This window comes from Poecilia latipinna, unplaced genomic scaffold (assembly GCF_001443285.1).
Source record: "Poecilia latipinna isolate Pla-1442-1.1 unplaced genomic scaffold, P_latipinna-1.0 Scaffold47, whole genome shotgun sequence".
NCBI classification, from domain to species: Eukaryota; Metazoa; Chordata; class Actinopteri; order Cyprinodontiformes; family Poeciliidae; genus Poecilia; species Poecilia latipinna.
The window spans coordinates 592,505-619,902 of NW_015112663.1; the positions used below are offsets into that span (position 1 = coordinate 592,505).

The 27,398-nt window shown below is 41.8% G+C and overlaps 1 protein-coding gene across 4 annotated transcripts in view; it reads left to right on the plus strand.

Moving 5' to 3' along the window:
* The window catches only part of LOC106958278 (CUGBP Elav-like family member 4), a 112,969-nt gene that overhangs the window by 42,169 nt on the left and 43,402 nt on the right, over positions 1-27,398 (plus strand). For all 4 annotated transcript variants that reach the window (XM_015050100.1, XM_015050091.1, XM_015050117.1 and 1 more), the window contains exon 2: positions 4,093-4,175. In XM_015050100.1, coding sequence (XP_014905586.1) covers positions 4,093-4,175 — 83 coding nt within the window. The remainder of the gene's footprint in view (positions 1-4,092; positions 4,176-27,398) is intronic.

Here is a 27,398-nt window from a genome sequence, read left to right on the forward strand (position 1 = left end):
TTGTATTATATTTTTGTTATATTTTTGGCCTGTGAATTCTGTTAACTTGACAAAACGTTTGGACTCCAGGGCTCTAAACCGCTCAATTGAAGCTCATGGCTAGCCGATTCGTTGTCTTGTCTGCCCTGGTTTTCTTCTTCTTCCCAGCAGCTCCAAGATGGCAGCAGAAAGCTTCCCCAGTGCACAACGCCGCCACTGCCATGTTTCACACTGGACTTGTGATCAGTGTCATGCGTGGTGCACAGATCAGCCGTGTTCATACTGGAATTAAATTGCACACGGTTGTATTTTTAATTACTGTAAGTTAATATCCTTTATGATTCTTGTGCCACTAGTGGCCTTTATTCATAAGCAGCTGGTGAGGAAGGAGGGCAGCTGGAGAAACGAGGAAGACATGCAGCAAATAGCCAGGGGTCAAATCGGGGGCAGCTACGTTGAGGGCTGTAGCCTCTGCACATGGTGCGCTTGTTATGTTGCACTCTTAGACAGTTTAGCGGACTGTATTTTATTTCAGAGTATCAGTGTAAAGGGGAAGATATTAAGTCATTAAAGACATGATTTTCCTCCTATTTCAGAGTTATTTGTTTCCTTTGATTTGTCTATTCAATTAAATCACAATAACTAGACATGAAATTCAAATTCATCTTCCAACTTTTAAAGTGCAAATTCAGGTTAAATGAGGACGATCACAGCGGTGCTGCTTTGACTGGAATGACGGATTCGCTCCTGCTTTCCGTGTTGAATGTATCGGTTGCGGTGGGTGCCTGCACCCCGAACATGTGAGTGAGTGTCAGGCTTTTGTGTGTGTGTGTGTTTCCTCTGGGACGGCGCTAGCATGTAGCATTAACGCGACAGGCCCTGAGAGGACGAGAAGGTAGCAGAGCTGTCAGCGGCCGGCTCCCACTCCGCCTAATGAGAGAGAGGGCCGTTAATTAAAAACACCAACAGGCAGCGCTCCCCGGTGTCCCACCATCAGGACGACCCGGGGTTAAAGACATGGAGCATGGAGGATGGCAGGCATTCTGCTCCCACATTCAGTATATAGTCCTAGACTTTTAACAATAAATAGCCAGGGGTATTCAGAAAGAACAAAGTGAAGCCGAAATGGGAAAAGCTATTAGAAGGCCTTGCTTTCTTTAAACTGCATTGTGTTTGTGTCTTTGGGGGGAAGAGGTCTATGATAATCGTCTAATGTTTAGCCCTTGATGTTTTCAGAGCAAACTGTGGTTCTTTTGTATCTTTGCGCTTGTGTTTGCTGCATGGCAGCAGGGTGTTTGCCGAAGCCTGCTTGCAGATACGTCTGGTTAAAGAAATGAAAAAAAGAGAATCTGTCAAAGCCTAAGCATGAGTTGTTGTTTTTTTCCTGTAGTTTTAAGGTTGATGCTTGCTTCTTTATTCACTGAGAGATGTATTCCTTTGAAAAGCATCAAACCTGAAGACTTATCATATAGAAAGGCAACATGCTGATAGCCGTTTTTAGATATTTTAAAGAGTTTTCACAGTTTAGCGCAGTAGGAGGTTTGTGACAAGATGGTGCTTGCAGTGGGGTTTAATAGAACGATTCAAACCTTTTGTCATGTACGGAGGAAGACTATAGCAATACTTTGGGGGGAAATCAAGGAAGCTTATTATCTGTTTTCACAAGCCAAATAAAGGCTTTGCAAAATGTCCTGATGTAATGTTTTTATGCTGGGCTAACACTAATTGGTCCTAAACGCCAGCGTAGGATTGTCTAGTTAAGACTTGGTAAGTATTCTAGATCTCGTCAACTAATGCACGAATCAGAAAAGCTTTCAAATAGCCCGTTAGCTTAGCACCTACGGCAAACTCCGAAGTTGTCACCGACCTCGAAGTCATCAGCGTCAACAGTTTTAACCAGCTGCTGTGTTCTCATAGTTTGTACAAATCATATGATCCCTGACTCTGTCACGCTTTCTTCCTCCAAGCCGTTACTGGAAATGTTGCCACACAAATGTTTAGCTTCTTTGCTGCAAGAGCCGCCCGCAGAGAGCGCCGCATGAGACGCAATCAGTACAGCTACTTATACAGGAGTCACCCATCAGAAGACAAACTTTGCCTAAATTGCAGGCAGAAACTCGGGTCAAGGCCTTGAACTGGCATGGCTGCCGAAATGAAACGTAATCAACTAGGAAGGCATGTAACGAAAACATGTCAAATTTCACCGCTTTAAATAAGCAGAATGTCATGTAAAAGTAGAGACTTTACTGTTTTTCCATTTATATCCCAAAGTATGTTTTACGGCGTACTAGAGGTGAAATACAGTGGCCCTGGTTCTTTCCATTAGGAACTAGTGGTTTTAGACTAAAGTATACACCTGTTAAAGTTATTATGGGATGGTCAGTTGTATCTGCTTCAGCTGGCTGGAAATAAATTATTTCATTTGAAAGAAAAAATAAAAATTGGTCAATAAGTCCAAAAACTTTCTTTTGCTACATTAGTAAAATATAATACTTTTTCCAGTCTGTAACATAAAAAAGTACAAATGCAACAAATGGTAGTTCTTCCTTGAAATACTTTTCAAGCATCTAAATTTGCACAGCTGTGAGTCAAAACCGACGACTCAAATCCCTGGACGGAGTGGGGGAGTCAGAGGTTCACTCTTATTAATGTTGGACTTTTTTAGACAGAGATAAAACTATATGTTTTCCACTGTTTATTTGGTCTGAGAGTAAAAAATATGTCAGTTCTGACTCTTGTGCAGTAATCTCACATTTCTTTCCTTTTGGAACCCAGAATATAATATGCTGCTCTTGAAGTTGTGAAAAGATGTTCAGTTTGTTTTTGAGTAAGTCATTAGGACAGCAGGCAGCAGGTGACCAGCCAAATGAGAAGTCTTTGTTCAACGTCAACCCAGCACTGCAGCTCTAGAACCGCTTCCTTTCTTACTACAAAATAAGAGTCTCAAACATAAATACAACAACCTTAAAGCAGTCACCTTCTTACTGGGAGCTGGTTATATTTAGCTAAGGTGCACATGTTGACAGTAAGTTCTCGCGCTGATGAGGAATATCACAGTGTTTTAATGTTTAACACCACTAGATTGGACTAAAATAGACTAAATTAATTAAGAGGACACGTTCTGCGGAGGGAAGTGAGGTCGGAGGGGTAAACAAGCTAAACACCTGCTGATGCAACATGAACTGAAGCTGTGTTGTAACACTGCTGCCTATTGTGCAGCAGCTTTTGTATGTGTTTTATTAAACTGTCAAACACATGAATCATTAGCCCTGATCTGCAGATTGACAGGTTGTCAGCTCCGACAGTCTCTGTCAGCGGGGCGGGGAGCGGGAGGGGCGGCGGCGGCGGCGAGGGAACACTACACGTTCCCCGCGGCTTTGTCGTCTTTCGTGCCTCCTGCATCTCCATCTTCTTTCCACCCCCGCATGTCAACCCAGGTGCTAACAAAACCGAGGATTGTGGGTAGTCTCGGAGCATATGGAGCAGGGAGATGACGGAAAAATGGAGGGAGGAGCGGAGGAGGGGGCCTCGGAGCGAGAGAGAAAGAGAGGGAGAGGGAGAAGCTGTCAGGCTGTCTATCCCTGTCACAGCAGCCAGGAGGGTGCGATGGACAAATGGATAACTGCTATTTCAGACTGCCAGGGAGAAAGCTTCGTCAGATTAAAAGCGTCGATTCTGGCATGGGTGCTCTCACACAACAGAGCACACAAATCGTCACACGTCCACACAGTCTCTTTTTTCTTCTTCTTCTTTTGCTCCCATTTGTTCCACAGTAAAATGTGTGTGGGGGGGGAGGGGGAGGGGCAAACAACATTCTGTTTATTCAGTCATTAGATTGTAGTTCATTGTGCACAAAACACCCACAGACATAGACAAAGTGAATTCCCTGTATGGACAGAGTTTCAGAGCTGTAGCTGCAGGCTTTCTGTGGTGTGTTTGTATGTGTGTGTGTGTGTGTCATATTTGAGTATTTTTTAATGACTAATACAGACTTTTTCCTTTTTATGTTTCTGACGAGTTAAGGTAAAACATAACCATCTCTCTCTGCTTCTTCCCTTTGCTGTGTGTGTGTGTGTGCGTGTGTGCGTGCGTGCGTGTGTGTGTGTTTTTTAGGCTGTGCCTTCCTCACCTACTGTGCCAGAGAGTCAGCCCTGAAAGCCCAGAATGCATTGCATGAGCAGAAGACCCTGCCAGGAGTAAGTCATACAAACAGAAAGCAGCTACAATCTGACACAAACACACACTTTTGTTTTTTGTCTTTAAAGCATGCAGCAGCTTATATTTATTTCAAATCCAGTTGGAATCTCTTTTTCTGATTGGGGGGTTCACTATGAGGCAAATCTAAGCAAAGCCCATCTTTCCCTCCCATTTCTCACACCCATCCCCCCTTTCTCTCTCTCTCTCTCTCTCTCTCTTCATTTTGACAGTCACATACACACAAACCCATAGGGAGAAACCACACAATATCACATCATACGCGTACTATTTATATCTCCCCCTCCAGTTTGTGTAAACGAGCACGCGCATGGCTGTGTGCTTGCGCCCGAGTGTGTGGGCCAAACGTCTGAGATAGACAGCGAGGGATGAAAACTGGGTGGGCGGATGGATGTGGGCTCTTTCTACACTTTACGTGCGTGCTCTGAATTCGGTCCGTGGCGTACACTGTGGAATGCACGCTTGCGTCACGGCGGCGCTGTGGATGTTATTAGTCACATGTACAGTGCAGCTGCGTGCATGCCATGCTCTTTTTGAATGTCGAGCTCTTATTCATACATGATATAAAGACAGAGTTCTGGTGCTGAGATGGAGGAGAAGCTCCAGTTCATTCATCAGAAGATTCTGCATGTGAGTTTCAGGGATCTTGTGCAGTGTGAGCGTTTTCTTTAGTGCATAAATGATTTTGGGGGTAGCAGGGGGGGAATTTCACAGTTGCGTGGGTATGTGTGCGTGTGCAAGTTTGTTCTTCTTTTCCTTTTCTTTTTTTTTTTAATTGCACACGCACACACCTGAATGCCTGCGTGGCGTGGCTCGGCGCACGCGCCGGCGAGCGTTGGGAAGTTTTGATGCATTTCTGTCAGGCCCAGCTTGGTTTGCACTGTTCGTTTTTAATGACGCCTCCAGGGAAGCTGACAGTCGCCGTGTTGAGCGCGCAGCCTTTGATGTGAGTGATTATGACATCACAGACGTGCAGTCGAGAAGAGCGGAGGAGTGGGAATCCGTGCTCAGAGTTTTTTTTTTTCCTTCTTCTTCTTCTTCTTCTCTTACTTCCCAGTGGCACATTATTCCGAGAAAAAGAGGGAGGGAAGGAACAGAGACACATGGAAGGAGAGGAGGAGAGATTAAATATTTGGCCAAAACTAGAATGAGATTTTGTGTTCCTAAAAACTGTGCTCTGCCAATTTATTATCCTGCCAGGGTTTGACATAACTATTTGTGGCACAAAAACAATCCTTTAAGCATTACGTCTGAACATATTTCACTGAAATACAGCAAGAGTATTCACACCCTTTCAGCATATGCTGTCCTGTTGCGATCGCAAACTTTAATGTATCCATTGGGATTTTGTGTAACAGAATAACACAAAGAGTTATGAAAGGGTAACATAACAAAAAAGTCAGTTATCCTACAAATACAAGCTCATATAGAAAATTACAGCTAAAAGTGCAGAACGCCACTTCGTCCTATATAAAGACTCACATCTTTGCTAAATCTTTCTCAAATGTCTTGAGATCGGTCAAGAGTGAAAAAGCAACTCACTGCCTGCCACTTATTCTTAATGATGTTTAGGTCTGGACTTTGACTAGGCCCAAAGTTAGACTAGGGTATTCTAACACATAATGAGCTTAAAACTACTCCACTCTCAGGGCTTTTGTAGCTTGTCTACTATGAAGGAAAGGATTCCCACAGGATGTTGCTTCCACTACTGTGTTACACTGCAGTCATGATGTTCTCGTGACGTTTTTCCAAACACCTTTTGGTCTGGTTGCATGTCTTCATGATGATATTTAACAGTCCAGGTATTGTCCCTGATCATATGTTCCTTAGTCTTCATGACACTATTTGTTCCCAAATGTTCTCTAACGAACCTTTGAGGCCTTCTCATAGCTGCTCTATTTCTACTCGTTTGGCTGCACACTTTTGGACTCTCCTCAGTTCTGGCCTACATTTCAGTTGTATGACAGTAAAAGGGGATGAATACAGTTGGACAACATTTGTCATTTCCCTTCTGCTTCACTGTTAAGCTCATAAAATACCAATAAATTACATTGAGGTTTGAGGCTGAAACATAATTTGTGGGAAAGTGAATACATCAGCAAAGTCCTGCACACTGCATAAGAGTTTAACAATTAAATGCTATTTTGCAATTCGCTGATAGCTTATTAATTGGTAATTACTAACATATTAATTAGCGATCATTAATAGCTTAGTTATTGCTTAATTCCTACTACTATCCTCTACTTTCAGCAGGGGATGGTAGTAAGGTTTGAACTAGATTAATGGTGAGTGTGAAGTAAAGAGGAGCGATGCCACAGGACAGACCCAGATGGTAGACAAACCTTGAAGCCGAGCGCTCACGGAGGCGGAACGGTAAACGGCCTTTTGTTGTAGTTAAAGGTAAAGCCAGCAAAACAGAATAAATGAGTTCGTTTGAAACCGAGCGACGACTCGGCCCTGGAAGAGGCATTGAGAGCTTCCCCACGCTCCACCTCCACCTCCCCCTGCTGCCTCGTCGTGTCCCCCGCCCCTCTTCTCTCTTCCCTATCCACACAGACCAACACAACCCAAAAAAAAAAAACCCTGCAAATGAAATCCCCCTTTTTTCCTTTTTTTAAGCCACCTACCCTTTTTTTTTTTTTACTTTATCTCCTGGTGTGCTTTTTTATCCTCAAAGTTCTGCAGCACCCCTTATGTTCTGAAAAGTTTTCCACCAAGCTTTTCTTCCTTTTGCTGTCAGGTGAGCTCAGGGAAGAAGGGATTCTGCTTCCTGGTGGAAATGCCTGGTAAGCATGGCTGTAGGCTGTTGATGTAGTCGCAGACAAAGTACTGAGGGGTGAGAACATGTGTGGGTGAGGCTTGGCGTCTGCGGTGTCGGGAGGTACTTTTGGATAAACAAGTGACAGGTGAAGACACTGACGCCAAGGTGACACTAGTGAGGTGTAATTCGTGATAAGTGACAATTTTTCTGAGCGTTTCTAATTCGGTTTTGCCACGTGTGCCCAGGAAAAGATTTGATGGTGAATTGATGCACTGAAACAAGCGGTAACATTAAAAACCTTTAAGAATTATTTTAAAAAAATAAATAAATAAGCCAAGACACTGAAGGGGGGACTGAAAAACCAACGTAATCTCCCTGATTTTTTTGCACCTGTTTTGCGCCTGCTGTTTGTTCTTTTCTTCTCTGAAGTTTTATCGCTCTAAACTTGTGCCGATCCAAACAATGGAAGCTATTTGGACCAACTATTTTTTCTCGAACCACAAACAGAAGTTCTTAAAATGATTTTTAAAAAAGTGTTCTGCTTGCTCATTTTTATTTTTTCATTTTATTGTTCAAGGAATTCCAGAGGGAACGTTGCTCAGTGAAGGAATCGCGATAGGACAGGATTTCTGAATAGATAATTGACGTTGTAGACTGGAAAAGGAAGCAGAAAGTCACTCTGCTGTTCAGGAACAGATCTGAAATGAAAGGGATACTCAGACGTGGGCTCCCACTCATTTAGCACCTTGCCGCATATACCTCAGTATTATTGGCCTTGAAAAGAAAGAAGAAAACTCAAAAGTCTTTATTTAACATGAATGGACTAGTCACCAGGTCCATTCAGTTTGAGACGACTGTCACTTTGTGTTTTATTCAAATAAGCACCAGTCAAACTATAAATATATATTTATATATTTTTTAAAAATGATGTGAAGTTTGTTCAACTCCATCACTGATAAAACATTACCCAGAGACACACATGAACATTTCAGCAACTTCTGCCTACAGCAAGGAAACTGTGATGTTTAAGATTAGAATATGAGAGCAGACCAATAAAAAAACCTTTTTAATACAAAAATGCGGTCTAATTTTTTTTTTTTTAAAAAGATGCTTTTAATCTGACAAACCAGCTTAATCGGAACGTATGTTCTCATTTATTACACATGACTGCATTATGAATTAAGTATCTTTACAATTTCGTTAAATAAAATATGATAAAAATAAATCGTCATTATAACTATTTCTAGGGAAATCAAGAAAAATCCAATCAAGATTTTAATTACCATTAACTTAAAGACTTATAGACATATGCTGTGGGGAGTGAGGTGCGAAGCAAAAGCCTAATAAAGCTCCGTAATAAAAAAAAAATAAAAGAAAAGAAGCAGCCAGTGAAACAATTATAAAGCAACTATTTTCATGAGTTCTTTGAAGCCTGGCCTCTCTGCAGTTCTGAAGGGCATCATCTTCTTTGTTATTAAGTAGGCCAATGATTTAGTGATGGCTTCATCTTGACTTGCACCAAGCATGTCTGCACTTCTTTTCTTATTCATTTTCTCTAACAAACTTAATTCTCCGCTCCCTCTCGCCTCTTTGATCTTGCCTAATACAAAACCGGGGAGGAGAAAATGCTGTCAAATTAGGAGCCGCGGTAACCTAACTTGAACAACACACTTAAGATTTCTATGAATTAATTCCCATTCAGGAAAAAAGCAAACTCAATCCGAGGTTACAGCATGCGACTTTACAGGTCTTCCATTATGCTTTGTCTGTTTTTCCTTTTTTTAATCCTCCTGGGTTAAAGCTACACACAGTGCGCCCCGGCACTCGGTCGCACTGTGCCAGATTTTCCTTTCGACTTTACTGCTCGGCGTGTCTGAACTCCTTCTGAGTCCCTACAGCCAGCTCCTAAAGACATTTCATTCAACGTTTACCCTCCCGCTGACTCCCTATGTATATGGGATTTACCAGATATATCGTCATTGACTCTCTGAGAGCCGCACAGTCTCTCAAGCGTCGCTACGTAGCAACTGTAAACTGGAAGTTTGCCACAGTTCTGAGTCATCATGTAAATGAGTTCTAAAAATTCATGAAGTGAGTCCGTTTTAACTTCAGCTCGCGATCAAACGTGGGGAGAACTGCAGGACATGCAGAGTAATAATGGGGGCTGTTACATACACCAACACGTCTGCGTCCCAAACTCGTCTGAAAGGGGCAGGACGTTTCACTTCCATCCGCAGAGTTTTCATAATTTACTATGCAGCAAATATTTGGTTAGGTCTACAAACAATGAGTGTGAGATGTGTAATTTATCTTACCACCATTGAAAAAAAAAAAAAAAAAAAATACAATCTACCAATATGACGGCATAAATTGAGTATTTTTGTTTTCCAGTTCTGGGAGTGGGTGTGTGAGACGGACCTATGCAGTAAAAAGAGGGCACATCAAAAACATCGTATCCTCGCCATAAAGCCTGTGATTCTGTACTCCAGTTTCAGACTACAACAAGAAGCATTAAAAAGCTCCTCTATTGATTCTGGCAAAAGTCCTCAGAAGTGGGTGGATGTGGTTTTCGCGTGTGCACGTGTGTGTGTGTCTGTGTTTATGTGTGGGTCACAGGCCTCGCTATTGCAGGACTAGCTGGTGTGGCGTGTCCGCAAACCGCTGAGGACACATACCCTCCAGCGAATCCTCCTGCACTCAGAGAGGTTGTAGAAAATAAAAAATAGATCTGGCATCTCCTCAGTCGTACTGTCAAAAATACAGTACGGTGAAGGCCACAGAACTGACACGAGCTCCTACCCTTCGTACAAAGGCGCGCACTCCTGAATGCGCACCACCCCAATCCACTTTAAAATAAAAAATATATATATATACAAGCACACAGATACAGATAGCGCGCAAAGCACACCACTGGTACTCCCAACACACTCGTTTTCCAAACCCGTCTCTTGTAACTGCAATTCAACTCTCCTCGTAAACACTCCCATTCACCGACATGATACTCCGATACTCGCGGAAAGAGAAGCAGAGGGGGGAAGAAGGTAAGGAGAGAAATATGGCGTTGATTGACTCTCACTGTAATAGTGAGCCAGATGAGAAATATAGAACGCGGAGAATCAATGCGTCATTTCAGGGAGCTTTCATACACACATAAACACGCAGCGCTCCGAGCCCAGCGGCAGGCGAACCGGAGAAAAGACAGGACGGCAAATGAATAGCCGGACGGAAGAAAGTGGAAAGGGTGTTTGAAGGCAGAATGGAGAGAGTGGGTGGATGGAGGGAGTGGGAGGAGAGTTATAGTTGAGGTGCCTCTACACCAACTGATTTGTGTCTGTTTCTTTTTTCCAATCCCCCACCCCCTCCACTCAGCTGAGATAATGCCAGGGCAACAAAATCCATGACATTGATTGGCTCCCGCGACCCAGTTTCATGGCAGCTTTTTCTCAATAAGTCGCCCTCATTGGTCAATAACTGCCAGGCTCCCCAGGTAAAGTGGGTGAAGAGGTGTTTGAATGTGGATGGGGGAGATTAGGCCACGCTCGGTTATATTTTGTGTCCCTTAAAACATGCACAAGTGCTCCAGATTCATCCTTTCTTGTAGATTATAGATTGGAGGTGCCATGTTCAGGAGGCATAGCCTCACGTCGATGTGACTAATGCCACTGACTGTGCAGTGTCGCCTCCCTCTCCCCAAGCCATCACCTCATCAACTATCCTAATCACCCTTAGCTAAAAGAAACCATTTGCCACATAACGTGCTCCATCTAATGAATACAAAATCACTGTCAGAAAGCTGGAATGAAACACAAGCGAGTTTTAGCTAAAACGACTCCAACTTTAAAGAAATCAATAGGCACATGCATAAAAAAATAAAAATAAAAAAAAAACGCCAGGCAGGTTTTTCTAAACTCGTAGATCAGCGGAGTGACTTATTTCAAGTCGTACACGGCTAATAAAAAGAAAGAGCTGCATTTATTAGCGGTGGTCTGCGTAACAAAAGAATTAACGGTATTCCTGTCCAAACCAGTGCAAAGCCTTGAAGCGAGGCACTTTGTAGGATGAATCTGGCAGGTCATAAGCCTGCAATAAAAATTCAAATGAGTCTCCCTTCGCGGACAGCAGCTAGGAAGGCTTGGCTTTGGAATCATTTCAGGGGCTAAACACTGTTTGTTGATAATATAATTCATTAATTAAGGCTTTCTTATTATGCCCTGTAGAGGGACTGAGAATTGCCTATTATCTACATGCGACCTATTGCTACAGTTTTGAGCACCTTTGTCTTGGACCCTTTTTTTTTTTTTTTCTACATTAGGGCAGCTGCTTCCAGTAAAAAGGATATCAGCACACAATTATATGCTGATTTTATGCAGGGCAATAACACACAAATCCAGCTTTTTGGCAGAAAGATCTTTTGTTCTCGCATAATAACAGTGCCTTTTGGAGGAAGCCAAAACTTAAAAAAAAAAAAAAAAGTCACTACACTGGAAAAAGAAACTAGTTGAACCAACTTAATTGAATGGCTTCAATTGGCAACAAATAATTCAATTATGCCTATCTAACTCAATTTATCAAGTTTTTTTTTACTGAATTAAGTGTGTTTAAAATGAGTTTAAAATTGCACTTTTGAGAGTGCAAAAGTGGTGACAAGTACTCTCAAAAGTGTACATTTTGTAGTGCACACTCCAAAGTGCGCTCTCAAAAGTATGCACTCTGTAGTGCACACTCAAAAGTGCGCTCTCAAAAGTATGCACTCTGTAGTGCACACTCAAAAGTGCGCTCTCAAAAGCATATTTGGGTTGTAGTTCATGTTATTGATTTATTTACATTAATTCTCACTTAATTCTCAAAAGTGTACACTTTTGAGAGTGCAGTCTAAGTTGGATAAAGTCAATGAATTGAGTTTTTATGATGATAATATATTGAGTTGGTCAGATGCAGGATACAAAACTGGCGTTGAACTCAATTGTTTCAAGTAAAGTCAAAGTAAAAAGTTTCTTTAAGTTAAAGATTTGTAACTTTTAAGCTAACTGAACACAAAAAACAGTAAGATGTCATAACTAAAGCAAAATAATTAATTGAGGTTGGACGTACAGCCCAAATACACTTTTTTAGAGTGCAGTCTGCACAGTGGCGTTGAGCTCAGACGTCTTTAGGTTGAAGTGGAAAGGTAACTGTATCCAGGCTTTGAGTGGAGGCTGTGCTAGCAGATTAATGCCTATGGTTTTGGTTTGATTGATTCACTGATTGATTTGTGTAATGAACTAGAGTGCCTCGTTCAAATGAGCCTAAGCTGTCAGTACTATTTAATTCAACTGAACTAAAGTGCCTGTTGGATTGTTGAACGTGTGAAAACTCTTTTGTCACTGTACTGCCAGAATCAAGTCATGGGCCTTAATGCACTCTGAACCGGTTCTGTACTGTGCAGGACTTATTATTTCTCTTGACTAGAATTTCAAACAGGAGTCTTTCCTGTTTCCTGTTTGAACAACATGCAGGTCTGTTATAAAATACTTTGTAGAATCACCTTTCAAAGTAAGTACAGCTCAGCTTGTGTGACGTAGCTTTTGGGGTACGTCACAAAAACCGAAATTTATGCCAGTATTTCCTGTACAAAGTTGCTCATAACCCGTCACATCTTTTTTTTTTTTTTTTTTTTCAGAATCATTTACTGCTTTATGCTGGTCTACGGTTTATGACGGCACTGTACATTTACGGCAGGAAAAATGTTCTTCCCTCCAAGGATTATCAATTTGGCAAAACAGAAATGCTTACGCTTTTAACCAATCTCTGAATGCTTGAATTAGTTTGATGTCCACCTAATTTGGGGCAGATACAATAGCTTTGGTTAAAGCCCCGTGAGGTTTAAAATGTGAACTGCACTCTAATTGTAACATCATTATAAGCCTCCACACCGTCCTTTGTCATATAAAGTCTGAATGCTCCCATTATCATTAGGCTTTAGGCCTGATGTTACAACCTCCCATTGCCAAGTGGAGTTTGAGCAGATTGTACAAATGAGAACTATTCATCTGCCTTGAGGCAACAGTTCACTATAGTCCAATAAGCCAACTAATTTTAGAAGTGGTGCATGCTTCCCCCGCCGGGTCAATAGATTGATTATCCATATGTGAAATTACACACCTTTTAAAACTGAGCACAACTGCAGTGCCATGGCGATAACCCAGTTTTAAATGCTAATCTCATTTAAAAAGGGAGAGAGTGAACATTGGCCAGCAGTGCAACTGCTCCAAAATCAGACATTAGCAAAGGAGAAGAAACCTCCCTCTGTAGAGATGGCCTTGCTAGCAGGCTATTTTCGGGGGCCTCACTTTAATACTGGCACCGGCTATTGTCAGACTGAAATCAACTTGTCCTTTTTCTTGAGTCGGTATTGATCCGCAAAAGCATTGCCTCACAGTGCACCACTGATTCTTCATCCACAACAGCCTTTCCCGCTGAGCATTTACAAGTGTTAATGTCACAGCTGGCATTTAAGGCTCTTCAGTGTACCCACTAGGATGGTGGAAGAAAACTGGTTTTAAAGATTCCCTCAATGTACTTTTTTTTTTTTCATCTGTGACGGGATCTTAGAGAGAAACCTCCTTTGTGACATCCAAATCGTTGTCTGAGAGTCGAGAAAACTCAGCCGTCCTCTCCTCGTACGACTCGAGTCGTTCCATAAGCTCTGCTCCGGAGCGCCGCGCTTCCTTACTGATGTAAAGCCAGCAGCGCCTGTGACTGTCGCCGGGGAGAGGACGGAAGCATAGTTCACAGATTTAAGTGTCTCCATAAGCTGGTTGTGATAGTCATTCTGCCGTTGTCACAGTTTTACCTCCTGCTGCTGCTGCTGTAGTGAGTAAACTCCAGCTGCTTTGAAACATCCTGCCAGTGAAGGAATTTTATATATAAATATATATATATATTATTATTATTTTCTTCTCAGAATATCTTTATGTCATCCTGCTATATCTATTTGTCTTTTCATGCTCTCAAGCCCAGAAGAAATACAGCAGAGTTTGTCTTTTCCACCACAGTCAGTGTAGCAATGTCAGGATTTTTTTTTTTCTTTTTAAAAAGGAAAAAATCATTGTGTCTTGTACAGATATGTTACCATGCACATTAAATGCTAAGGCACAAAAAAAAAAAGAAATACATCTGGAAACGATAAAATTCCAATAAATCAGTCACATTTACAGCTTAATTTATCTGTTAAAGTAGCATTTTATGGGTGGCGGGAGCACCTTCTGGTCCGCGCTCTCTGTACCTTCCCTTGGTGTTGGGCGTTGGTGTGATTTGGGATTGTCTGCTCAGCTCCCCGAGCCTCTTGCTCAGTTGTCAGTGTGGGACAGAGCAGATGCTTTGAAACAGCAGAGAACATTTTCATTCAATGATCTTATTTTTCCCCGAGGCTTTACAGGGCTCTTACAGCTTTTACTGAACAGCATGGAGCCCAGTATACTCTGCATCTCGCTCTATATTCCTTCTTTCTCTTAATCAATGGTCTCCAGTTTTTTCAAAGGCGACCTACCGCTGTTATGAAATTAAAGGTTATCGAGGAAACTTGCCTTAAAGGACTTTATTTTATTGTATTCACTGCCTCTTTAAGACATTTTATTTTTGTAATGAACATTGCTTATAAGTCCTGTTTAATAGACGTTAAAGTTACTCTCTGGACTTAATGTAAGTGTTTCAAAGCAGCGATGGGAAGTTTGGCTCTTTTCAGAGAGCCGGCTCTTTCGGCTCCCAAACTGGTCTTGCTTTGTTATTATTATCTGTATCTTACATCTACCTGAGCCTGTATCCATCGTTTTGATTCTGTATGAATTCAAGAACCACCATAATTGGTATTAATTAATTCTCAAGCAGCTGAAATACAGCATTAAAGCCCTAAACATTTATAATAGTAATTTTTGTGACGAGTGCATGTAAGCTACTGACAGCCGTTTCAAAGTAAAGGTCATATCTTACCAGTACCGTAATACTTCTGGCATCTATGTTTTCCTTTACCATAACTACGGCTTCACAATATCAGGAAAATATTTAATAGCTGACACTTGCAGTGGTGATTTTGATTATGATGAACTCACATTTTTCTTTTACTTTTTACCACTGCACAATGCCCCCTCCACTCTCATGACCTAATTTACTTGAGCCGCTACAGATGCACATCAGGTTCAGGACTGAACGCAGTCAGAATAAACACAGAGTTGAGACACGGCGAGGGAATGTCTGATTATTGAAATATAGTATCTTGCCCAAATATTGCGTCAATCAGTCATTTGCAATTGCAATATTCTTCACAGAGATATTTGGATGGCTGTTGCGATTGGAGAATTGTGCAGCTCAAATCATAACCATGATTGAAACACCATTCAGGAACTGGGAGCCACACTTCAGAAGAGCTAAATCTGTCATCATTTCTTTTTTTATTGGTATTACAGGAACCAAACCACTCCTATAATGAAGGACCAACGTTTTGCATTTCTTCACTGGAACTTTGATGATTTATCCTTAACGATGAGCGCGTTTGAAGGCCTCCTCTCCATCACCCTGATCTGCAGCTTCTCTATCAGATCCAAGTCACGACTTTATTTGAGCCACTCCAGTCGGGAAAAACATGTCTGAAAAATATAAAAAATTACCTTAAACCCAAATCCGCAAGGGTTATGAAAGCCATTCGGCTTTACTTTACTTTACTTTAGTAATTGTATTTTGATGTTTTGCTTTTTTTTTTATTTTTTTTATCAAGTTATTCAATATGTTCAGCGGACCGCGACGTGGCACTTGGAAAATCTTATTCCCAACTTCAGCTGAAGCAGCTGGCGAGCCGGTGGCCGGCAGATGTGATAATGACATGACGCTCCGGCTCAGACGGGATAGCGGTGCAAGACTCAGGCAGCTTTTAATAATTGATGGCAGCCAAGACCCCGGATTGGCCAGTAATTGCATTACAGGTCACTTCTCAATAGCAATTTGCTAAAGTTGTGGTGATTTGTGCCAGGTGGCGATCAATAGACGGTGTCCAGAGAGGCAGCAGCCCCTCATGCTGTTTGTCTTTCTGTTTCTCTAAGGGAAACCGGTGGAGATATTCTCTTTCAATGCTTTCTGCCAGATTCCTAAGGATTTCCTCATTCTGCCTAATTATACCTGTGTTATTTCTATACTCTACAAAACCTGGATGTAATCAAATTTAAATCTCACATACGCTGGGTTTCATTGAGCTGTCACAGGATTTGGGAAGCTGAAACCGGGTTTTTTTTTTTTTTTTTTTTTACAGAATAAGAGAAGGCTAAATGTTGCTGTTGTTCAAAGATAATCAACTCATTAAAAAAAATAACCCTACATGCAAGTCAGTAGCAACCACTGAAGTCCCAAACTTATTTGTTTAATCAGACTTCAAGTAGGGTTCATGTATTCAGTGAGTAAATTTAAAATATATAGGCTGTGACACATCTTAGGTTTGGATATTTCATATTGGTTCAGGACACATGATGCAGAGGACTGGGACCAGTTGCTTCTTTAGAAAAAACACCAGCTACTCATAGATATTGACTGGTGGTCTAACTATAAGTCTGGCTGAAAAGACAGTGCAGGTGGCTGCGGCGAATGAAAATGTGCCAAGATTTTAGCAATATTTCAGGAGAAACTACAAAAAGTGTCTTTTTATGCTTTGTTTCTGCGAAGGTCTTAATGTTGGTGTCGTGCACTTCTGATTTGATTAGATTAAATATTTTACATTTTAAAATATAGACAATCAAAAACAGTCCAAAGAAACGAAAAACTGTAAGAAATCCCTTTACCTTAGAATTTGAAGCCCCTAGGCAGATGCCAACTTTAGTGTCATTGCTAGCTAACAACCTATCACCCAAAACGTGTTGCAGGTTTCTTTTGCACGTCTTCAACACTCTTGTGAGTTGAGCAGCTCAACAGGAAGCCACAGGAAGCACAACAAGACAATTCAAGAACGGTTTCCTTTCTTTGGAATAAGCTGTGGGACGTAGCTGCAGCAGATTCACAGACGTCCCTCAAACTTCATCAGGTCGTAATTCAGCTGAGGAGCCCAATGATGCATTTCCTTTAAAGAGTAAGGATTATTTTAGCAACAGTGGCATCAATAAAATAATCAAATTAAAATCAGTACAATCTTTAATTTAGCAGCTGAGTCATGGCGAAGTGTTGTTCATCTGTTTCTTACTGTTATTAGATTCGGGCAGTGAGGGGTTAGCGTTTGCTTGCTCATATTCAGGCATACTAACGGCTTAGGCTTGAGAAATATTGTGCTGTTTTAATATTGTGAGCCATCCTACACCCCTAGGGATAACTCGTTATTGTTTAATGGCAGTGACCTACTGTTTATGTCTCAGTTTGGGATGACACGCTTTTTCTTTTTCTTTTTTTTTTTGCACATCCACACTGAACATAGTTTTCTACCCTGCAGGTATGTTGTTTTTTTGTTGCTTTTTTTTTTTTTTTTACATGGTTTGAATCTGATAAGCAGACAAAACTGGCATTTTGCCTTAGTCGAAATGATTCAGCCTCAGAAAATGTGAATGAGAGAGATTTCTGATGCTGCAGGAGCAAAACAAGACATGTAAGGTCAGAGGTGACAAAAAGCCAATAAGCGAAGGACAATCCCGGCTTTTAGGAGCTCGCTTAAATTCTGCATCTTTATTCCAGTGCAATGCATAGTCATCCCATTGCCCCTAATAAACAACTGTACATGGGCTCCACAAGAGGAGGCAGAAATGAGTGGGAGGATATCTGAAGTTTAAAAGGTTTTTTTTAAAAAAAAAACAACAACCACCTCCGAGCTCGCCTTCATCTCATTGCAGAGCTCAGTGCTCCGTTTGTGCTGAAGTTCAGGCCGTTTTCCCCGGTGCCCCTTCTGGCTACAGTCACCTTCTTGGAAGTTATTTTACAGTCGTCGCCTTCTTTTCGTCTTGCCTCCATGTTGACGTTTCAGCCGCTTTGACGCGCAAACTATCACTGTGTCATTCAGCTGCATCTGGTGTTGATTCCTCCTCTGCCTCCGTTATTCTCTGGCTGCCTTCGCCTCTCCTTCGGCCCCTCCTGCTCCCTCTGCCGTGGCGGAGAGAGGAGGACAAGAGGAGAGTGGAGGAGACAGTAGATTTTGCATGCTCTAAATACGGCCTCTGTGTGTGGGGTGCTGTCATCAAAGGAGAGAAGGGACAGAGGACGGTTCAGTTCTTTTGTGATTGTGTGTGTGTGTGTGTGCGCGCGTGTGTTTGCAGATGTGATTGAGAGTGCTTGAATTCTACCAAACATCAAAGATGATCCCTCATCAGTCTCTGCTTTTTCTCTCTTCCTCTCTCCCCTTCTGCCACTCTCCCCGATGCCCACTTTAGCATAATTTTTGCGCATTGCCTTCCTTTTGTTTTTTTGTCGTTATACTCTGCCTTCGCTCGCCTGTCTGTGTCGGTGTGTCTCGCCTTTCTTGCATGTGCTTGGCAGGGTGTGACAGCATTGAGAAGTCACCAAAGAGGTAAATGATGATAGGCCATCCATCATGCTTTATGGACTCTGCATGGTGCTGCCGTGGAGAGTGGCTGCACTGTGCAGTAACTCAGCGCTCTCTGTCCCTCCATATAACCTGGCAGGGGCTCTGCCGCCCGCCTCGCCTCTGCCGGCCGAGCGTTTATGTGCGCGCGACGCAGGAGAACCGTTGCTCTGACTCACCCTCTTAAGTGTTTTTGTTTGTGCGGACGCGCCTACGGGAGAGGGCTTGTCCACATTGCCAGAGTATGGGTGATGAGCTTTCATTATGGCCTGATATGCCACTGCTGGGAGCAGCAGCTCAGAGCAGCAGCCACAGAGCGTTCTGTGCGTGCGTGCGTGTGAGAGTGACGCACAAATACAGATAAACACAGAGATGTGATGCCGAAGAGCCGGACAGGCTGTTTGTTTAACATTTGACCCAGAGAGTCCAGCGGTTTTCAAGCATCATGCTCAGAGGTCTGAAAGAGAAATTTGGGACGAGGCTGTAAAGTCGTGTAACTAATGATGAGCAAATCCTTTTTATGTGAATCGGTTACAGCTTACAAGAAACAGATATGGCCATTTATTCCCCCTCTAATTGTTTGCAGTAAAGTGTAATAAAAGATTTAATTTGAGACATTTAGACATTTTTTATTTAAACTTGATAAACATAATTACTTTTTATGCTACATTAAATACTGTTGCCACAACTAAGATGGATGCCCAGAAAACGATAATTGTGCGTAGCAACCTTGTCTGCTGTCAATGAACTGCCTAAAACTGGTCACTGGAGTCTTTCATTGGACATCAGCACTACTGTAAAACAAATAAGATGTGGGTTTTATATATATATATATATATATATATATATATATATATATATATATATATATATATATATATATATATATATATATAAACTTACTGGATTTCTTTTTCATGTTTGAAACACTAAAAACAAACGGTGCCGATTTTAAAAGCCTTCATCGGCCTCTTGTACATCTGAGGAGCAAAACATTTAAACTGTCTCTGGATGGGAAGAGGCTTCCCGGTTTCAAGGAAAATTATGTCCAGAAAAAGATGTAAAGAGATCAGGAAATTTCTGCGTTTTGATAAGAAGGAAGCCCGACAGTCAGGCACTGATCTCTGCAACTTGGGGCAAGTTTGTGGAAAACTTGCGTTGCCTAAAACTGATGCCGGCATCATCAACATCACCTTTGGCCAGGTGTAAATTCATTCAGTTTATTGTAAATATGCCTGGTAAAAGTCGGATCCAATTTTGGTCCACTGATGTCCAGTCAAATTATCTGCTAAATAAGGCTCCATAACATGGAGGAGACATCGGCTCCTTGAGGAGAATTTGGTTTTGAAACTGGCAGAGCCATTTAGAGGGAAGGGAAGAAATATCACCACTGATATTTTCTTCACTTCTCTAAAACTAGCCACCACCTTTCAGGACAGAAAGACCAGCCTGGTGGGTCCTTTGGAGAAAACGATGCATGAGTTACATCCTGCCTCTAAACAGCAGCCAAACTGTTGTCAACACGGGACCTAAAAGATACAACGCTAACAATGAGGGAAACAAAATGTTTTTATTCTTATTACCGACCTCATGGGTGTGGGCATCAATGATGGGCCGAAGGCAGAACCGGAGCCTTGGCAGTATTACATCAAAATGAAGTAAGTGTGGGCATTTTGGCTCAGGTGGCATTTTCTCCAAAATTCAATTTTTCTGTCTCCGATTTCATTTTTTTATTATTATTATTTTAATTTTCAGAACTTTGTTTTACATAGTTGATGCATTCATCAAAGAAAAACACATTTATTTGTTCAATATAATACCAGTTTAAATCTTCAGTTAAAAAAATAACCCAAAATGCAATATGCTGTGTAATGCAGTCTCCTCTGGAAAACATGGTGGCACTGTGTTGTAGAAAAAGACTTTAATCCTCTAACATGCAAAACATAAAACTTTAAATCGAAATGATTTGATAACTGGAAAAGCATGTAAGCAGAAATGTGCAATAACCTGGTGGTATAAATGTGCACACCTTAAAATAACAGATTTTTTTTTTTTTTTTTTTAGCACAGTTGATTAATATTCAGCGTTCAGTCTTCACAGTTTTATTAAGACTGAATATTCTGAAATGAGAAGCTCTGCTACCGCATTAAGATTTTCCCGATACTTGTGGTAAATGTAGGGTTTTGCAAAGATGTTACTAAAAATCAGTCTTACTGTACAAAGCTTCAGTGGGAGGGTACTGACAAAGGTTCCTAAAAAATGTTATCTTACATGCAAAACTTTTCCAAGGAAGGGAGAGAAAAACACTGCCAAGTCAGCAAGTCGAGACGTAAGATTGTTGTAGACGACAACGAGTCGGTGTTACAGTTAAATTAATGCGTGCAAACAGATTTGTTTGCTGTTCAGTTGAATTGTACGGCGCATGAAAGGATTTCTCTTGGCCTAATTTTGTACATTTTATTTATTTATTTATTTTGCACTTTTGAGTATCCCCCACAGGAGACGGATCAGCATAAATACAAACTTTCAGCAAAAAAAAAAAAAAAAACCCAGGGAGGTTTCCAAATCGTACTTAAAAGCAGCCGCCAATAAACACCTACAGCCGACTGAAATACTCAACTCCCTCTCTTTGTCTTACAGCCTCACGTTCGTACTTCACTCTCTCCATCCTTCCCCCCTCGCTTTGCATCCTTCACTCCAACAACCCCTCCTCCTGGTTGAGCCCCTTCACACTTTTCTTTTCTCACCTTTCCACATGGAAGAACAATTGCTCAGTCCTCTCCCTCCCGCTCTGCCCTCCCTCCTCTCCCGCACTTCCTCGCCTCTCCACCACTCACAGATCCAGAGGGAATCACACTGTCTGAACCAAATGTGGCACAAACTTGTCAGATGATGTTTGTTTTCCTCTCCTCCTCCCATACCTCTCTTTGAGCACGGCTGTGTGTTTTAATGCTGTCTATATATTTGACAAAGTGCTGTGAAACGCGCCGTGCTACACTTGCGCGTCAATAGACCGAAAATTTGCACTGTCATTAATGAAATAGGACTCTGCAGAGACGGAGCAGAAGGGGTGTTGGGGGGTGGGGGGGGTTTAGCATCAGCCAGGCTGAGTCGCGAGGTTTGTGTGATTATAATGTTTGCACGGCCAGACAGCTTGTTAGTGCAAATGTTGGAACTAAAAGTAAACACCAAAGCTCCCTAGAAACTTTGAATAGAGGATATTTTGCTGAACACCAAAGGGGTTTTCGGGGACTGAACATCTGCGTTCTTGTCAACAAATAAAGGACTCTTCTACCTGAAGAAATCTAGAACAAACCCTTGTTTGTTTTCCCAAAGGATGCTATTTGCCACTTACAGAAACACTGCTTAATGGAAAAATGCCATCAGATGCGAGGATGAGTTTTCAGACTCCGTCCTACTTCCTGCGGATTTGAGGAGTATCAGAAAGCTGGATTCCTTATGACCAACAGAACTGACGGCATCTACACTCACTGGCTGTTTTATTAGTGCCATCTGTCAATATCTTGTGAGCACAAAAACGGCAAATCAGCCAATCGCATGGTAGCAAGCCTTTTAAGCTGGATGGGATAAGGGTCACAAACTGAATGTCACAATAGGGGAGAAATTGTATTTAGGAGAACATGGCACGGTTGTTTAGAAACTGACAAGCTGCAGGGATTTTAAGACGCAGACAGCTTTCAGGTTTAAAGAGAAAGGTCAGGTAAGAGAAAGTTTTCACTGAAGAGCCTTAGTGGTGTTAGAGGTCGATGGAGAATGTGTAGACTGGCCTGGAAACAGCACAAATATCCACTCGCTTCAATAAAAACACGCACAACACCACTTCTGAATGCACCACACATCAGATCACGAGTCCGACGGGCTGCAGCAGCAGAAGACCTGAATTTGCAAAGGATCATCAAACTGGGACAATCTTATACATCTGACACGTCACAATGATGCATCTCAGGTTCAGCCCCAGCATTCAGATTGGCTGCATTTCATCTAACAGTGTTTTGTAATTCAATTTTTTCCACAACTCGCCAACTTAAAAAAAAAAAAACACACATTTTTCGATAAAAGTTTTTTTTGCGCTATGATGAGGAGTTATTCAGCCGTTTCTGCAGAGTTGCAAAGGAAACATTTTTCACATCATGCCAGTTTGTAAACAGCAGCAACGTGACTGTTTGCAGGACCTGGCCTCCTTAGACAACATGTTGGCTGCAGCTCAGGTCTCACAGCGTCGCTCAGTTCGTCAGACGTTGAGTTTGTCATTTGAAAGTGTCGAATACGTAGCTCTTCTGTTAAATCTTTGACTACAACTTCCCCAAAACGCCACATACATTGGTACCCGATATACATGAATATGTCTTATATAAGTGTTTACATCGGTTTTCGCCATGATTTTTAGTGACGTATCCCATGTAGAAGATTATTTATGTTTAATTTTAATTGCATTTCTTATTTAATGGGAACAATGCAATTGTGACATTTTTTTTTTTTTTTTTTTTTTTGACATAAGCAGAATATCAAAAAAGTTTTTTTGCACATTTGTAATGGAAACTCAGGCCAGAATTTTGCATTACTTACATTAAAGCCTGGATTCATCTAGTCTTATATTGACGATGGTGGTGATGGTGTAAGAGTGTGTGGTGGGGGGTAGGGGGGGGCACATTTTCTTGGCACTCTTTCAGACCATTAATACGAAATAAGCATTATTTAAGCTCCACGTCGCCAAAACCAAGAGGATAGAAGAAGAGGCAGGAGAGAGGGAGAGAGGCGAGGAGGACAGTCGGGAGTAAGTCTGCCAAGAAGCATTGTACAGAAACTTACCTCTGGCAATCTCACAGTCTGAGTTCACTTCTAAAGCTGATTCCGAACTTTGGCAAGAGGCGGCACCTGCACAAGCATTCTTTATGAATGTCACACCCCGAGAGAGGAAAATGATTACGTTGCAAAGAGGACAGGGGGTGGAACAGGAGGAGGTGGAAGAAAAAGAGAGAAGAAAAATCACTTTGATGGATTACGGTCCTCGCGGGACAACCTTGTAACAGTTTTGGACAGAAGTCCAAGTCACCCAGATTCTCTGCTACACCAGCAATTCTCCTTTCTGCCTTCCTTTCTTTCCTATCGCCACCTTTTAGTCATCCCAGACGTGCACTGGCTGTAACAACAGGGCTAGCGATGGTACTCAGTGAAACCCACTTGCAGGAACTGATCATGAGGAGAGGAGACGTGCCTTCTTCCACTCAGTCGGTCTTACGAGCAGAGACGCACGACTCAGGCTGCGTTCTGCAGTCGGAAGTGTTTGGTGGCAAAGAGCAAATTCTTCAGGGTCCTTGGCGCTCCTTGCGCACAGATGGTGCCGCCTGCTCGCCGCCAGTGCCCGTTGTTGATCAGTGTGTTGAGGGCACCTGTGAAATTAAACAGACAAATGAATTTTCCACTGGCCGCCAAACAAAATAACAGCGGCGCGTGAAGGATGACTAAGCTGTTGCATGAATTACCTGCTTTCGATGCCAGAGGCCGGGGCATTTTTTTTTTCTTTTTTTGCCGCCGTCTCTCTGAGGTTGGAGCCTGTGAGGTTATCAAAGGAAAGAAAGGTGCTGCGGCAGAAATGTAGCCTCAGCTGGATGTTAAAGATGTGGTGGCTGTGCACATTTGTTATCCCTTAAGCACATCTAGACCTAATTAACAACCATGTTCCACAGCAAGGTTGTCTTTGGCCAGAATCCAGCCTCAACCAATAATTCATTTACAGAACAGCAACACATCTTCATGGGTAGTAAAGGACTTAGAAGTGTGACATGGCTCTTACAGGAGCACTTAGTGGTAAGCTACTTAGTGTATTTTTCTCCTTTAATGGCTTCTGAGAGTAGATTTCTCTGCACACTAATAACTAAACTGCAGGACTGCTCGCCCCTGGATGTTTTTAAATTCTAATCACAAAGATTATTTTTATCTTCCTATTGATTTCAGGGACAACCTTGGCCATGAGAGGACAATAGTTTGGTGCGCTCGAACTGCATTTTACAGCAGCCACCCTCCTGGAACAGGGTGGGCACTGACAGCAGCTCCCCTTAATCCCAAACAAGCTCGCGCAAAATGAACCACTGACACCAGTAAGGCAATTACAAGGGCAGATTTTATGATGGTACCTGAAAGCGTCGTCTGCAGAGACAATGAGACAGCTGTCCCAGGCCTGCAGAATATTATGAAAGCGTCCAACGTTACTGTTAAATATGGTTAAGACGCTTTGAGCTGCAATTAACATAAAAAAAAAATTCACAATTATTCTCTTTGCTTTGATGTTGAAGATGTTGCAGTCACTATGTTTATCATTTTTGATAACTTAAATCAGAAGCAAGCTTCACTGAGAGGCAGAGCCCCTTCGACAGACCAGAACAATGATTGGCAGTCAGAGCATGGATGGATTTATTTCATTTTAAGTACGAAACCACACCATGTTTTATGTCCGTGCCTTCCTTTGAGATTGCAATATTGACAATGTTGCGCAAGTTAATTCATTCACCTCCAATCTTTATTTGTATGGGTCAGTCTCATGATGAGACAACGTCTCATTTTCAACTGCGACCTGCTTAAACCATCGTACAGGAACATTATGGAGAACTAAAGCTGATGTCAGTGGATAAATCTGAATTTTTACTTCTTTAAGGCTCAATACCTTAATATTTGATCATGTTTAAAAATCCACCGGTTCTCATTCATTTAATGTCTATTTACAGAAGGTCATTTTGTGTAATAGTTGGCGTAATTATTATCACCTCATCGAATTTGCAATGCGCCCTTCGCTAATTTATTTACCCATATTTGTTTCTCTCCTGTTTCTTGTTTTTGCTCATTGTAGCTGTAATTTACTTGCCCAACCCACAAAAGTTGCTCATTTACTGATTTTACTACTTGAACTACAGGAAAGTAAACTCTGTGGAGTAATTTTGACCAAATCCATCCTGTTAAGGCTAAATATATAAATGAACTTTATTTTCTTGCATTGTGGCCGTTGTTAAGCCACTCGTTCACTCGATACGTCTCACGCATTCGCTTCTTACTGTGTGAGATCAAAGTGATAAATATGATTTTCCTTGTGCCTGTGTGTGAGGAAAAAGGTTGATGGCCGGCATCGCTACGCCTCCCTCTCATTTTCCCTCCTCATCTTCCTCACAGCAACCTTCACCTTCCTTTTCTTCTTGCTCTCTCTAACCCAGTAGAGGTGGAATGGATGCAGTATTAGCTTAACCTGCTCTCAGCGTAACATACAGCGACGTCCATAATAATCTATTCCTCTGACAGATGTAGGTTGAAATGTTATATTTCAGTTTTTTGCCAACAAGTTTCTGACCGGAGGCATCGCATCGTTTTGTTGCGGTCCAGGTCGAGTCTCGATTGTAATCTGCCAGAGCATCTGGGCAGGGAACAGCAGATTAACATTTTTTATTATTTTTTTTTTTTAAGATATGCTTGTCTTATTTCTTATAAGAAGTTGGTTGAATAAAAGTTTATATCTAATCTTAGTCTCTTTTTTTAGCCTATGCGTACCTTTAGTGTCGTTGTGTAGCTGGTCACCTTTTTGATGCTTTGTACTCTGAGAAGTTTTTCTAGGTAAAACATTGAATGTCAACTGTAACTATGACTTCTACAAATCACATTCATTAAATCTGACTCATGATTGTAAGGTTTGTTAGCACCGCAAAGAATCCACTGAGCCTGAGTCGCTCAGGGCTGGTGAAGGAAGGGTTAAGAGATTAATAAGAGATTAATACAGTTGATCTGTTTTGCTGTGAGCTTCACGAGATCTCTAGACATTCCTCCATTAAAGACTTTTTCCTGACTCTTTTCATAGCATAAAAAAACTACCTGCTCCTTCTGAAGGAGTGACTGGAACCTCAGAGAACCTCCAACATTTTTCTGAAGTTACATTTTTGCTCTCCCAACTGGTTTATTTATCCAGAATGAATTTTATTAAGTTTCCCAATAATCAGAAACTTTAAAATTCAACACGAGAATCTCCTTTTTTTTTTTTAGTGAGCCCTGGTTTGCCCTCCACCAAGATACTCTGATTTTTTTCTCTCCCTCAAATCAGAGTATGACTTTAAAAACTCAGTGCCTCTATAACATTTCATACAGCATTGGTAAAATTCAAAGTTCTCCAAAGAGTGACCTTATTTTACATATCTAACACTGATTTTGAAGTAGCTACTTCAAAATCAGTGCGATTTGTTCTCTATTTATAATCCGTACTGTAACAATGTTAAATATTTCATTGGGTGCTTAACAGCTATAACACCTTAAAGGCCAGTTTTCCCTCTTTCAGACAAACAGCAGCCTGCCATTAACTAACCGCTTCTGTTGCTCAGTAAGAGTTGACAGTGGAGCTGCTGTACATTAGCACTTGGCATTACCTCCGCATAACTGCATCTCACTCTGGGCGTGCGTCCAGAAAAGTATCATAAGTCATCGTAGGACTGCGGCTAATAGATGGCTGCCAGTCCAACGAGGAAAGATCTGCATCCCTCACGCGCCTTCACCTGCTTTCTTCCCCTATTTGTCTTCTTGGAGAGAAAGTACTAATATCATTCCACTCAAAGCTTTCCTACTAAGCCCCTGCGAGCAAATTATTTTCAGTCGGCGTCTCTGCAGAGAGCAGCGCTTCTTGTTCGAGCTCGCTACACAGATCCAAGCCCGCGTTTTGCGCCTCGACCCAACACGCATGCCTCTTTACCAGGAAGCAGCTAAACTCTCCCAGGATTGGCTACTGTACCGGTCCGCCTTTTGCAAACTCACAATTATAGGTGTTATTTAAAGGTCTGAGCGTCTCAGCTTCTCGCCACAACATGGGCCCATAACCCTCCACCCCCCCCCCACCACCCCCCCCCCCCCCCCCTCTCTCTTTTTTTTTTTTTTTTTTTT